Consider the following 12,428-nt stretch of genomic DNA (forward strand, 5'->3'; position numbering starts at 1 on the left):
TAGTCGGTACGCACTGGTATAAAATGTGCCGACTTGGTAAGCCTATCAACAACAACCCAAACAGAATTCTTTTTCCTTGGAATCAACGGTAACCCCGACATGAAATCCATGGTTACACGGTCCCATTTCCATTTGGGAACCATTACGAGTTGAAGTAAACCTAAAGGTACTTGGTGATTGGCCTTCACTTGTCAACCAATTAGACACTTAGAAAGAAACTCTGAAATGTCTCTTTTCATTCCCGACCACTAATACATTTTCTTTAAGTCGTTATACATTTTCACACTACTCATATGGATAGACAAGCAACCACTATGTGCTTCTCGTAGAATCCTCTGAATAAGTTCATCGTCCTTGGTTACAGAAACCCTATCTTTGAACATTATACATCCATTGATACCAATACAAAATTCTAATTCATTACCCGTCTCATACTGAGCCATCTTAGCTTGCAAATCCGTATCATCTTTCTGAGTTTCACAAATTTCTTGAAAGAACATAGGTCTAGCTCTCATTTCTGCTAGAATCGAACCATCATTGGCCACAAACAATTGAGTGTTCATGGCCCTCAAGGCAAATAATGACTTTCTACTCAGTGCGTTGGTGATTGCGTTTGCTTTTTTCGGGTGGTAGTCAATTATCAACTCATAGTCTTTTATCAAATCTAACCATCTCCGCTGTCGTAGGTTAAACTCCTTCTGAGTCATCAAATACTTGAGAGTTTTATGGGCGGTAAATACTCGGCATTTCTCGCCATACAAATGGTGTCTCTAGATTTTCAATGTAAACATGATGGCAGGCAACTCGAAATCGTACGTCGGGTAGTTTTTCTCATGTGGCTTCAGTTGTCTCAAAGTGTAAGCTATGACCTTACCTTCTTGCATGAGTACACACCCTAATCCATTCAAAGAAGCGTTGCTATATATCACAAACTCTTTTCCTAATTTCGGTTGCACTAAAACTAGGGCTTCGGTCAATAAAACCTTTAATGTCTCTATAACGCCCCAAATTTGGGCCTAGAAGTATTAGGTCTTGAGCGTGGGAGCAGTTGGGAAGCTGCTCATAAATATTTAATTGTGCAAGGGAGTGGCACAATTGAGTGTTTGGCTTAGTGGTTATGTGCTCTGTAAGTGTGTGGGAAGTCATGGGTCAAGCCCTGGCTTCCACAAAATTTTGGTTTTTTGAGGATAAAACTCCAATCTTTGGCCAGTAGGGTTATAAGTTTATTTTGGTAAAGTATGATATAAAAAGCCTACTGGTCTAGCGGATAGTGGTGTGTGGAGTGTGTTAGTCTTCCGAGGTTCGAATCCCTGCTTGTGCAAATAGAGGTTATTTTTGCTATCGGCCATGGGAGGAAGTTGTGTTTGATTGAAACACCGAAAGTTTGAACAAATTTGAATAGATTTTTTGTTAGCTGAATCTGAAGAGAGAATTATGGGAGATTTTTAGTTGTTGAAGAGTGGATATTGGAAGGATTTTAGGAGTGAGAGAAGGTTGTACTGAATAGGAGGTTTGGACGCCTTTGAGTTTTGGTTTTAGAGAGTTTGGCACATCATTTTGGTTGTTTCTCTTCTTTGGAAATCGATTTGTGATTATTCTACCGGTGTTTCTCTCTTTCTTGGGGTGATTTCGGGTTTTCTTTTTGGGATCTTTCCTCGCTGACTGCTCCCTTTGCCTCTCTCAAGTGGTTCGATTTTTTGCTCCAGGGTTTAACCGATTCTCTCATTTTCTCTATTTTTCCAAACCTTGGCCGAATACTATAGTGGTCATTTTTGTGTTGCATTCCTTCAAGCCTTATTCTCTTCTATCTTTTTGGGTTTACTGTTTGCCAAATACTGCTTCTTCTATCTCTCTTGTTTCGGTTTGGGGAATCTCGTTTACTTCCCTACCGATTTCCCCTCCTCTATTCTCCCTCTTAATGTTTCTTCATCTTAATACTTTAATCATTTTCTGCATCTCCTCCCCCCTTAATTTATTTGGTGAGTACTTATTCTCTTCTGCCTTTCTTTTCCTTGTAGTGGTTTTCTGTCTGACATACTCCTTGCTGTCGTTTATGGCTAGGGGCTCGTATGGATTCTCATTTTGAGAGTGTAGGCCAATTGTTCCCTTCCCTTGGAATCGGCCTTGCACTTTTTGGTAAGTGCTTTATGTGTTGGTTTACTGTTATACAAACATTTTTGGTAAAGGTTAATAGGTTTCGGTTTGAGTACAGATGGTTTGTAAAAACCTGTGATCAATCTGCGGCAACGATTGGAGGGTGAGTAGCCTTAACTGTTTGAACAAGGCAGGTGTTGAATTATGGTTTGGTCAAGTGTTAGTTAAGGGATTATTAACCCTGTTAATTAAAGGACTGACTTTGGGTTATGATTGAATCTAGATTTGGGGTTCGTGAAGACTGCACTCTTTTCGTAAACAGGTGTGTAGTCACACTACCTCTAATTGTAGAACGGTAAAAGCCGAAATAACTGATTGTTGATTCTACACGAGCGTGCGCTCGCTTGTGTGGCATCCCGAATGCGTAAATCATGGGTGTTAGAATGTAGAGGCCTCCATGAGTGATTTCTTGGGCTTAGGCCGTTTTGGGTCACATCGGGTCGAAATGGGCCATGCGGGCCCCATGAGCTTGTGGGCCCCACATGGGTAAACCACATGGACGCGTGGAGATTTTTGGGCCAGATTGTGTAGTTTGAACAGTCAAGGCCATTTTTGGGCTTCGTGGGCCACACGGGCGTATGGGCCCACATGGGCCTACATTATGGGCTTTGGGCCCATTTCACTATTTGTTTGTTAAGGTTGCACGGGTCACCCGAGATGACTGTGACCTCCTGTTGTGTTAGTAAGCGTACCTGAACCCTTATGTGATAAAATGACGATTTTTCCTTTATGTAATAAAATGACGATTTTGCCCTTTTGTGATAAAATGATGATATTACCTTTATGTGATAAAATGATGATATTGCCCTTATGTGATAAAATGATGATATTGCCCTTATGTGATAAAACGACAATATTTCCCTTATGTGATAAAATGATGATATTGCCCTTATATGATAAAATGATGATATTGCCCTTGTGATAAAATGACGATATTTACCTTATGAGATAAAATGGTGATATTGCCCTTATGAGATAAAATGACGATATTGCCCTTATGTGATAAAATGATGATATTGCCCTTATGTGATAAAATGATGATATTTCCCTTATATGATAAAATGACGATTTTACCCTCATAGAGTAAAATGACCAAAATACCTCCATAGGGTAAAATGAATGTAATACCCTTGTAAGGTAAAATGACTGATTTGCTCTACGATTTGTATGACTGTATTTGAATATGCCATTTAAATGTATGTTGCATCCATCTAAGATATTATGACACGATGCATGATGCATTGCATGGAGATGGGATATATATATTTTGGAGGAAGTGTACTGTACTGATATGGTCGCACGGGTCGCACAAGACGACTGTGGACCTACTGATGGCTTTAAGTTTGTTCATATTCTTGGCGACTTTGTTGCAATCTTGATTCTTTATATGGCGGGTGCTATATTTGGAGCGTAGGGATAGGTGGGTTGATTTTATCCCCACATGGAGTGTAGAGCTGGATGGAATGGAGTGTAGAGGATGGATGGGTAGGATTTTCTATTTGCATTCAACATTGATTACTATTATTGCATTGATTATGGTTACTACACTGATTACACCATTGCTACTGTTACTGAAAATGACCAAGGTCCTAACTAATATTGAATTGATACTGATGTGGGTTTAGGCCCAGACTGTGTTGTTCACTGTTTGCTTATTATTGGGATTACACACTGAGTTTCCGTAAACTCACCTAACTATTTTAACTGTACAGGTAATCCTTAGGTGGATCGGTGTTGCGAGGGACTCAGAGATGGACACACAACAGCTTATGCTTCCGAATTTATCTTTTAAATTATAAGTAGTTTTATTTGGGTATTTTTACGTAAAAGGCCTCTTTAAGTTTTATTCTTTAATTTGGGCTTTTATTATTTTATTATGATTTATACCTACTAGTGTTAGGATGCGGGTTTTCAAAAGATATGCATGATTTACCAAAATACCACGAATACGCAAAACCGTTTTAGAAGCTTCCGCGATAAACGAGATTTTGGAATTAATAAATGTTTTAAAGTAAATACTTTATGATAGTGACGCAAGTTTTAAGATTATTTTCTAGATCTCACAAAGAGGCTAAATAAACATTGGGCTTTTCAAACGTTATCACGTTTTACGAAAAACACTTCAATGTGACATTGTCAGATTCGGCCATAACATCTAGGCCAGGTTTGGGGTGTTACAATCTCAAAACTCTGTTGGCACTTATCATTCCACTCGAACTTGACCTCTTTTTGCAGCAGTCTAGTCATCAGAATAGCTATCATCGAGAACCCTTTAACAAATCGTCTGTAGTACCCAGCTAAGCCCAGAAAGCTTCTAACCTCTGACACATTCCTTGGTGGTTTCCACTCAACAATAGTTGAGATCTTACTCGGATCAACTCTAATTCTGTCACCCAGTACTATGTGTCCTAAGAATCTGACCTCTTGAAGCCAAAATTCACTTTTTTTAAGCTTGGTATACAACTGTTTATCCCTCAAGGTCTGCAAAACAGTTCTCATATGCTCTGCATGCTCACTTACATCACGAGAATAAATCAATATATCATCGATAAAGACCACCACGAACTTATCCAAAAATTGCCGAAAAATATGGTTCATTAAGTTCGTAAACACCGCAGGGGCATTCGTTAAACCAAAGGGCATAACAAGGAACTCATAGTGCCCATACCTCATCTTAAACGTGATTTTCAGTACATCTTGCTCCTTTACTCTGAGCTGGTAATAACTAGACCTCAAGTCTATCTTGGAAAACACATTGGCTCCTTTCAATTGGTCAAACAAATCGTCTATCCTTGGCAAGGGATACTTGTTTTTTATGGTCACCTTGTTAGGCTGTCTGTAGTCTATACATAACCTCATCAACTAGTCTTTCTTTTTCACAAAAAGTATTGGAGCACCCCACGGAGAATAGCTCGGTCTCGCAAAGCCCTTATCCGTTAGTTTTTGTAGTTGTACTTTCAACTCTTTTAACTCTGTCGGAGCTATCCTATACGGAATAATCGAGATGGGTGCCATATCAGGGATTAACTCAATTCTAAATTCAATTTCCCTCACTGGAGGTAATCAGGTTAATTCCTCTGAAAACATATCTGTGAACTCACATACCACTGTTACTGAATCGATCTTCAATTCAGATGTTTTAGTATTCAATACAAAAGGGAGGTAAGCTTTATACCCTTTTTCCAAATATCTCACTGCCAACATGGACGATATCACTACATACGAATTGTCTAATTCATCCGTTTCAACCTGAAGAACATCCCCGCTCCCACATTTCAACTCGATAACTTTCACCCACAGTCCACTACAACACCATGAGAAGTTAACCAATCCATCCCAAAGATTACATCAAATTCATTAAATGAAAATAACATTAAGTTAGCCGGAAAACAATGACCTCTAATCATCAAGGGACAATTTCTACACACTTGGTCAACCAACACATGTTTGCCTAAAGGGTTGGACACTTTTACCACAAATTCAGTGGACTGGACTAGCAAGTTCATACAGGGTATCAATTCTATACACATATAAGAATGGGTAGACCCCGGGTCAAACAAAGCAATGACAGATATATCATGGATAGAAAAGGTACCCGTAATCATATTGTGAGACTCTGCCTCTTCACGGGCACGTATAGCATAAGTCCTTCCAGACGCTCTACCCTCGGACCTCACACCAGGATCTTTGGGTGTACCTCTACTGCTAGCCCTACTTCCCGGGTTCTTATGTGGTCTACCCCTTGAAGGTTTACAACCTGATCTCACACTTTGATCCTTATCTTTCTCGACCATCTCGGACATCTACAAATAAAATGGTCCAATGACCCACATTTAAAACAGCCTCTTTCATTACCTTGGCACTCACCGAAATGACGTCTACCGTACTGAGGACATTTTGGTCGATTCGGACGAGCACTACCAACACTCGTGATAGAAGTGGTTTGGGCTTTAGTCACTGTATACTACTTATTTTTACTCATGCTCGAGAACCCCACTGAAGCATTTGATCGAGTAGGGAACTCTCTTGATTTGTTGGATAAGGTCTGATGTGATTTCCCCATCTGTTTCCTCTTTGAGTCACAGGACTCAATGCCTACTCTTTTCTTTTCCTTGGCCAATTCTTTGGCCTTGCAATCTATCTTAACAAGTAAAAACTCCCTCAACTCTAAAATGCCAACTAATAGATGGATGTCTTCATTCAATCCATCTTCAAACCTTTTTACACATTGTAGCTTTTGTGGATACGCACTCCCGCGCATACTTGCTGAGTCTCACAAACTCACGCTCATACTCTGTCACTGTCATACGGCCTTGCTTCAGTTCAAGGAATTCTTTCCTCTTTTGGTTGATGAACCTTTCGCTAAGATACTTCTTTCGAAACACTTCCTAAAAGAATTCCCATGTTATCCGCTCTACGGATACAACTGACACGAGATTTATGTTTGACCAAAATTCCTCCACCCCGTGCTTTCTAATTCTATCCACTGGAGGTTTCTCTCTTCTAGCCATTTTTGCTCTTTGAGGAGCTATCTGGATGGGTTGAAGAATTGGGGAAGGTGGGGGAGGTAGAGTATTCAGATTTGCATGAATAAACTACGAGTACCAAGCATCCATCATGTAAAGGTAAGCTTTTCTAGCCCCTCCGCCCTAACTCATTGTCACAGGCCTACTGTCTATTGGCGCGCTCCCTTCAGTGGGAGTCGGTGCATTACTTTTCACATCATCTGCCGTAGCCACGTCAAAATCCATTTACTATATATAAAAACACAATTTATTTCATCAGGAGTCGTCACACTATCAATATAAAATTATAGCATGTATAGCTAGACTCATACTCATGCTAGGTTAGTCCTAAAATCGACTAAATCATAGCTCCGATACCACTAAATGTAACACCCCTTGCCCGAGTTTGAGGCTGGGACTGGGTACGAGGCATTACTTGTCTTAAACACACGCATACAATCATTTCAGGTTATAAAACCACGATCTAATTTGAAACTTTTCAATCTAAATCTTGAAATTCTTAATATGGGCCTACAAGGCCTAAATCATACTTTGGAAACAATTTGGGGTTAATCCTAACGTCATTGAAAACTTTGAAAAAAATATCACTTGAAACAAGGGTACACGCCTGTGTATCCATTTTGAAATGGCTGTGCTAGAGGTTCGTGTGGTTCACATGGCCTAAACACAAAGGGACACGCCCGTGCCCCAAGCCCGTGTGAATTAAATTCCAAATTTGAACCTACAGGGGTTTTCACATGGCTGAGCACACGCCCGTGTCTACAGCCTGTGTTCCCCACACGGCCGTGACACGCTCGTGTTGTATCCCCTGTGTAAAAACCTTAACATTCTATTTCTAACGTCAGCAAAAAATTAGAGGTAAACGACCAAGGCACACGCTCGTGGCCAAAGGCCGTGTTCTCCACACGACTGAGACACATGGTCGTGTCTCTGCCCGTGTGTTTACTACCATGCATACTGACTTGCAAATTTGAGGTGCAAGGGACACACGACCGGACAACCTATCCATGAGGCCGATCGTGTGTCACTCACGGCATAGGCACACGCCCGTGTGTCTAGCTGTGTGGACAAAAATAGGCTATCTACCAAGGCTTTTTGCCACCCTTACTTACACCTGCCTACAAACAATACATGCACCAATTCCAAGAATAAGATATCTAATACAACCATATTACACTATAACAATCTAACAAGAACTTGATTAGTCATGTGAATTAGTCATCTATGAAATCATCATCATTTGCACATATCAATAACCAATATTAGCCACCATCCATGGCATTATACAAAAGGTGAGAAAGTCGAAACTATTCTATATAATTATTTTTGTAGATAGTTTTCATGAATAAAAAAAAATCAAATCCTATGGTTTTTAAAATTGGTCGTTGTAAGCTTTTGTAGATGTGTTTCCTGGTATTCTTTTATCATTTTGTCCAGCAGGAAGAGTTCCTCTACTTCTATGAATTGTTCTAGAATACTCTTTTCTTGAATATCATTCAAAAAATTTTCGGATTGCTTAGTATCCCATCAATTAGTAATCCGATTCGAACCCATAGCTAATGATAGAACTAGAATAGATATTTTCTGTTTCCTACTTACACGAGCCCATATCCTTGCTTTTCTATCAATCTCTAATTCTAACCTCCCTCCCCAATCCGATATTATGGTACCAAGATAGACCTGAAATTCATTATTATCCAATTACGATCGATAATAGATCTAAAAGGCGATTAAACTTGCTTTCTGTTCATAATGCATACGGCTCAAAATGACTAAAGAGCTATGACAAGCCACTCGTTTGGCCCAAAACAATGTGACCATTACAAAAAGACTAGATGCTATACATGCCATAATCAAAATGATAAAACTAGCTATACTAATTGCTTCAGGGATAGTGTGACCGGCTTCTCTAACATAAGGCAATGATCCATGAGCTACTTTGGCGGCACTATAAGAAAATGGAAAGGAAAAGAGGTAAGCATAAAGCTTAGTAAGTCGCATGCAAATAATGAGTAACTATAAGCTACCATAAAGGATCATACTCCCAACATATCTCGATTTGTACATGAAAGTAAGGATTCATAAACACTACTTGCACATATTTGTGCCTCACCAATCATACAACATTGATTTGAATTCATATTTCATAATTCGTGTAAAGTACACAAGTAGTCATATGCATAACTTACTCACTTTCCTCCTTTACTAAACATACAATGTAAATAAAGCTCGTATGTCGTAATTCTCATTTAGGTGCATGTACCACTCACCACATGGTCATAAGTTCTCTCATTTTGATATAACCCATAAATCTCCCGTTGAACCATTTGGAATACTACAGGATATTCAATAGCCTTAAACATGGGATAAGATGTCAACGCCATGTCCCAAACATGGTCTTACATTGGCTTTTATATATCGAGGCCTATACCGTGTCACAGACAGGTCTTACACTGGCTTTCATCTATTGGTGCCAATTTCGTGTCCCAGACAGGTCTTACACTGACACACAAGAAGCTGACGCCATGTCCCAGACAGGTCTTACACTAGCTTGTATATCCGGAGGCTGATGTATGTCCCAAACATGTCTTACATTAGCTCTCGTCTTAAAACTGATGCATGTCCCGAACATGTCTTACACTGGCTGGTATATCTCGGGGCCAATGCATGTCCCAGACAAGTCTTACACTAGCTCTTGTAATGTGGCGATGCATGTCCCAGACATGTCTTCCATTGGTACATGTATCACCCAATGTCGTGGCATGAATACCCAATTTTATTCCTAATGTTCAACCGGGAGTCTTTATTACATTAATTTCTCAACATGCATACTCATATTCACAAGCAAAAAAATTTATACAATATCAATTCAGTCACACATCATAACAATATGGTTACTTTATCAACATACAACTTGCCTCGGATCACAAAACGTAGACGACTAGCTGTTTTAATCTACCTCCTTGGCTTTCCCCCGGTCTAGGTTTGGGTTTTGTATTTCTTGATCTAAATAAAAATTCACTCATTTAGTCACTAAATAAATTTAGAAAATAAAAAATTCACATTTTTGGCAAAATGACCATTTTATCCCTAGGCTCAAAAATTGATTTTTATCGAATTTCTTCATGTATTAAGCTTAGCCGAACCCTTTTTACTCTTATAGCAACCCAAAATTTCCATTATTTCACCATATTAATTATTTCACCATATTACTATCTATTTTACAATTACTACAAACTAGTCATTTTTAGGAGTTTTTCATGAACATCTCTTCACAAAAGTTGTTTATTAACCAACTAAGATTCATTTCCTTCCATAAAAACTCGGTAAACATTACAAATTCTTTCATGGAAAATCCTTAGACTATTAACCATTTCACAAAATAGTCCCCCCATTAGCTACCTCATGCTATAAGGGTTCCAAAAGTACAAAGATTATAAAAAATAGGCATCTAAGTAGTTACTTTCAAGGAGATAGCTTGCATGAAATTTTAAAGCTTCAAAACCCTTACTAATGCTGAAAATTTCAGTAAAGAAGAAGATGAAAAAGAGATGATATCATCCTTTGTTTATTATATTTTATCTTTAGTCAAATAAGCCACCAAATTTCACCTAACATTGGAAATTGTCTCATCTTTGTCTCTATGGCAGGTCAGCCTATATTTAAGGGCTTAATTGCACTTTAAAGTCACCCAATTTTGGTTCTCTACCTATTTTACACCTTTGGCTATTAAAACAAAACATTCGTCTTTTATGCGATTTAGTCCATTTTTGCAATTAGGCTCCCAATCGCTAAAATTAATTCACCAAAATTTTCATGCACTCACATTGTCATACTATGACACTAAAATAATAATAAAAATAATTTCTCAGCCTCAGATTTGTGGTCCCTAAACCACTGTTCTGACTAGGCCCAAAATTGAGCTGTTACACCGATCAAAAAAGCCTCTAGTATCTCCCACTTAGAAGGAGTTGAATCTTAGGCAGCGTAGATAGGTAGAGCTGCTTAAAGATTATGGTTGTACCATTGAGTTCCATCCCAACAAGGTAAATGTGGTGGCTGATGCGTTGAGCGGTAGAGCCATGACTGATCTGAGAGCGATGTTCGCTCGACTTAGCCTATTCGACGATGGAAGTCTATTGGTAGAACTCTGAGTTAAATTGACATCGATTGAATATATTTGAGGTGAACAGTTAGGCGATAAGTCTCTTGAGTTACGTTTTCGTTAGGTTGAAAATGGTTGCACAATTGATATTTGGGTAAACAATGATGGGGTACTTTCTTTTCGTGGTTGGATTTGTGTACCGAATGATTAGGATTTAAGATAGTCAATTCTAAGGGAGGCGCATAGTAGCCCCTACACTATGCATCTTGGTAAAATGAGATGTACTGAGATCTTCGAGAGTTATACTGGTGGCCAGGGTTAAAGCGTGAGGTTACCTACTTCGTTGCTTGCTGTTTAACTTGTCATCAAGTTAAGACTGAGCATCAGTTACCTTCCGATTTGTTGCAGCCGGTTAAGATACCGCAATGGAAATAGGAGTGTATGAAAATAGACTTCGTTAGTGGGTTACCCTTGACACCCACTAAGAAGGATTCTTTTTGGGTCATCGTGGATCGATTGACCAAGTCAACGCACTTCATACCAGTTCGTACTGATTATTCTCTTTAGAAGTTGGTGAAGCTCTACATTTTTGAGATAGTGATACTGCATGGGGTACCAGTTTCTACCATATCTGATAGGGATCCTCGCTTCACGTCTCAGTTTTGGAAAAATTTGCATGAGGCTCTAGGTTCAAGGTTAGACTTCATTACTGTGTTCCATCCTCAGACCAATGGTCAATCTGAGAGGGTGATTCAGATATTGGAGGATATGTTGAGGAGCTGTGTTATTGATTTATAAGGCAGTTAGAAGGATTATCTGCCATTAGCAGAGTTTGCCTATAATTATATCTTTCATTCTAGCATCCAAATGTCACCTTACGAGGCTCTGTATGGTCATAAGTGTCGTACTCCCTTGTGTTAGACTGAGTTGGTTTTTGAGACTGAGGACAAGGCCAGGTTGATTCTAGATCGACTAAAAGCGGCATCGGATAGACAGAAATCTTATACAGATCTGAAGAGACGCGAGATGGAGTATTCTGTGGGGGAATTCGTATTTCTCAAGGTCTCGCCATGGAAAAAGATTCTGAGGTTCGGTCGTAAGGGCAAGCTGAGCCCTAGGTTTATTGGGTCGTACCTATTCTGAAGCAAGTGGGGCCAGTTGCTTATTAGTTGGAGCTTCCTCCAGAGTTAGACAGTATTCACGATGTTATCCACGTCTTGATGTGGAAGTGCTACTGCTTTGATCCCACGCATATTGTTCCGGTTGAGAAGATTGAGGTTAGGCTAGATTTGACCTTCGAGGAGGAGCCGATTCAGATTCTAGATCATGAAGTTAAGGTCCTGCGAAGGAAACCTATCCCTTTAGTGAAGGTGCTGTTGTGGAATCATAGCACTGATGAGGCCATGTAGGAACCTGAGGATTCAATGCATCAGCAGTATCCTCATCTGTTCTGATCAGGTAAATTTCGAGGATGAAATTTTCTTTTAGGGGGTAGAGTTGTAAAGCCCCAAAATTTAAATTTTTTGTTTTTGTGAATGTAGGACACAATTGAGTATCTGCTTTAGTGGTTATGTGTCCGGGTATGTGTGAGAGGTCCTAAGTTCAAGCCCTGCCTTTGAAAAATTTTGAGATTTTTCTAAATA

At 39.4% G+C, this 12,428-nt stretch overlaps 1 protein-coding gene across 1 annotated transcript; it reads left to right on the plus strand.

The window, feature by feature from the left end:
* Window positions 1-10,762: 10,762 nt before the first annotated feature.
* LOC108480234 (uncharacterized) lies at window positions 10,763-12,194 on the plus strand. Its single transcript, XM_017783150.1, has 3 exons — window positions 10,763-10,822; window positions 11,707-11,835; window positions 11,955-12,194. The coding sequence occupies exons 1-3, from the start codon at window positions 10,763-10,765 to the stop codon at window positions 12,192-12,194; spliced, it is 429 nt and encodes a 142-aa protein (XP_017638639.1).
* Window positions 12,195-12,428: the final 234 nt, after the last annotated feature.

The sequence above is a fragment of the Gossypium arboreum genome, chromosome 7 (assembly GCF_025698485.1).
Source record: "Gossypium arboreum isolate Shixiya-1 chromosome 7, ASM2569848v2, whole genome shotgun sequence".
Lineage (NCBI taxonomy): Eukaryota > Viridiplantae > Streptophyta > Magnoliopsida > Malvales > Malvaceae > Gossypium > Gossypium arboreum.

Excerpts from the sequence above, each read along its gene's own strand:
- LOC108480234 (XM_017783150.1), top strand. The coding sequence starts at position 10,763 with ATGACTGATCTGAGAGCGATGTTCGCTCGACTTAGCCTATTCGACGAT. Across the intron at positions 10,823-11,706 it reads TCGACGATGGAAGTCTATTG|ACTGAGTTGGTTTTTGAGAC; the intron begins GTAGAACTCTGA and ends CCCTTGTGTTAG. Across the intron at positions 11,836-11,954 it reads AGTATTCTGTGGGGGAATTC|TTGGAGCTTCCTCCAGAGTT; the intron begins GTATTTCTCAAG and ends GTTGCTTATTAG.